Raw genomic sequence first — 1,369 nt, forward strand, 5'->3', positions numbered from 1 at the left:
CATGGGGGACACGGGGACGTGGGGACACGTGGGGACACGAGGACATGGGGACACAGGGAGGTGGGGACACGGGGCATGAGGACATGGGGGACACGGGGATGTGGGGACATGGGGACACATGGGGACACGAGGACATGGGGACACAGAGAGGTGGGGACACGGGTCATGAAGACATGGGGGACATGGGGACACGGGACACGAGGACATGGGGACACAGGGAGGTGGGGACAAAGGGCATGAGGACATGGGGGACACGGGGACCTGAGGACATGTGGGGACATGAGGACATGGGGACACAGTTGGGGACACAGGGCATGAGGACATGGACACGGGGACATGGGGACACAGGGACATGGGGATACGTGGGGACACGAGGATGTGGGGACACAGGGAGGTGGGGACACGGGGCATGAGGACATGGAGGGACACGGGGACCATGGGCATCACAGGGGACAGGAACTTAAGAGGGGACACGGGTGACACGGGGACCTTGGGGACACAGGGACCACGGGCACCTTGGGGACACGGGTGCCACCAGTGTCGGGGGCACCCTGCTCGCTGGGGCAGCCTGCTTGGTCCCCGCGCCGTGTCCCCACGTCCCCGTCCCCTGCCGTGTCCCCCGGGGGGGGCGGGCGCCCGTCGGGCGGCCCCGTGTCCCCACGGCCCACCGATGTCCCCGCCGGTGTCCCCAGGGGCCCCGAGGACAACGCGGTGCTGGCCCAGGAGCTGCTCGTCCGCCTCGACGCCCTCCGGGCCGACAACCCCGCCATGGTCGAGGTGAGTCACCGTCACCGCTGCCACCGTCACCGCTGCCACCGCCGCCGCTGCCGCGGGGGCCCCGGGGACGGGGACAGGGTGGCCCTTGCCACCGATGGGGACAGGGACATGGATCCGGCCACCAACAAGGACAGGGTGGCCACCACCACCAGTGGGGACAGGGATGGGGACAGGGACATGGTGGGTCTGGCCACCAACGGGGACAGGGACAGGGTGGCCGTCACCACCGATGGGGACAGGGACATGGTGGATCCTGCCACCAGTGGGGACAGGGATGGGGACAGGGACATGGTGGGTCTGGCCACCAACAGGGACATGGACGAGGTGTCCCTCAACACCGATGGGGACAGGGACATGGTGGATCCTGCCACCAACGGGGMCAGGGATGGGGTGGCCCTCGCCACCGATGGGGACAGGGATGGGGACAGGGTGGCCTTCACCACTGATGGGGACAGGGATGGGGACAGGGACATGGTGGGTCTGGCCACCAACGGGGACAGGGATGGGGTGGCCACCACCACCGATGGGGACAGGGACATAGTGGATCCGGCCACCAACGGGGACATGAACGAGGTGGCTCTTGCCACCGATG

At 68.2% G+C, this 1,369-nt stretch overlaps 1 protein-coding gene across 1 annotated transcript in view; it reads left to right on the forward strand.

Annotated features, from left to right (window-relative positions):
• Positions 1-1,369, forward strand: part of LOC112966462 (syntaxin-binding protein 2-like) — a gene marked incomplete at both ends in the record, with an annotated part of 8,453 nt that overhangs the window by 1,166 nt on the left and 5,918 nt on the right. The window contains one exon of the mRNA XM_026066590.1: positions 693-777. Within this exon, the coding sequence (XP_025922375.1) occupies positions 693-777 (85 nt within the window). The remainder of the gene's footprint in view (positions 1-692; positions 778-1,369) is intronic.

The sequence above is a fragment of the Apteryx rowi genome, unplaced genomic scaffold (assembly GCF_003343035.1).
Source record: "Apteryx rowi isolate R43461 unplaced genomic scaffold, aptRow1 scaffold_2438, whole genome shotgun sequence".
Classification (NCBI taxonomy): domain Eukaryota; kingdom Metazoa; phylum Chordata; class Aves; order Apterygiformes; family Apterygidae; genus Apteryx; species Apteryx rowi.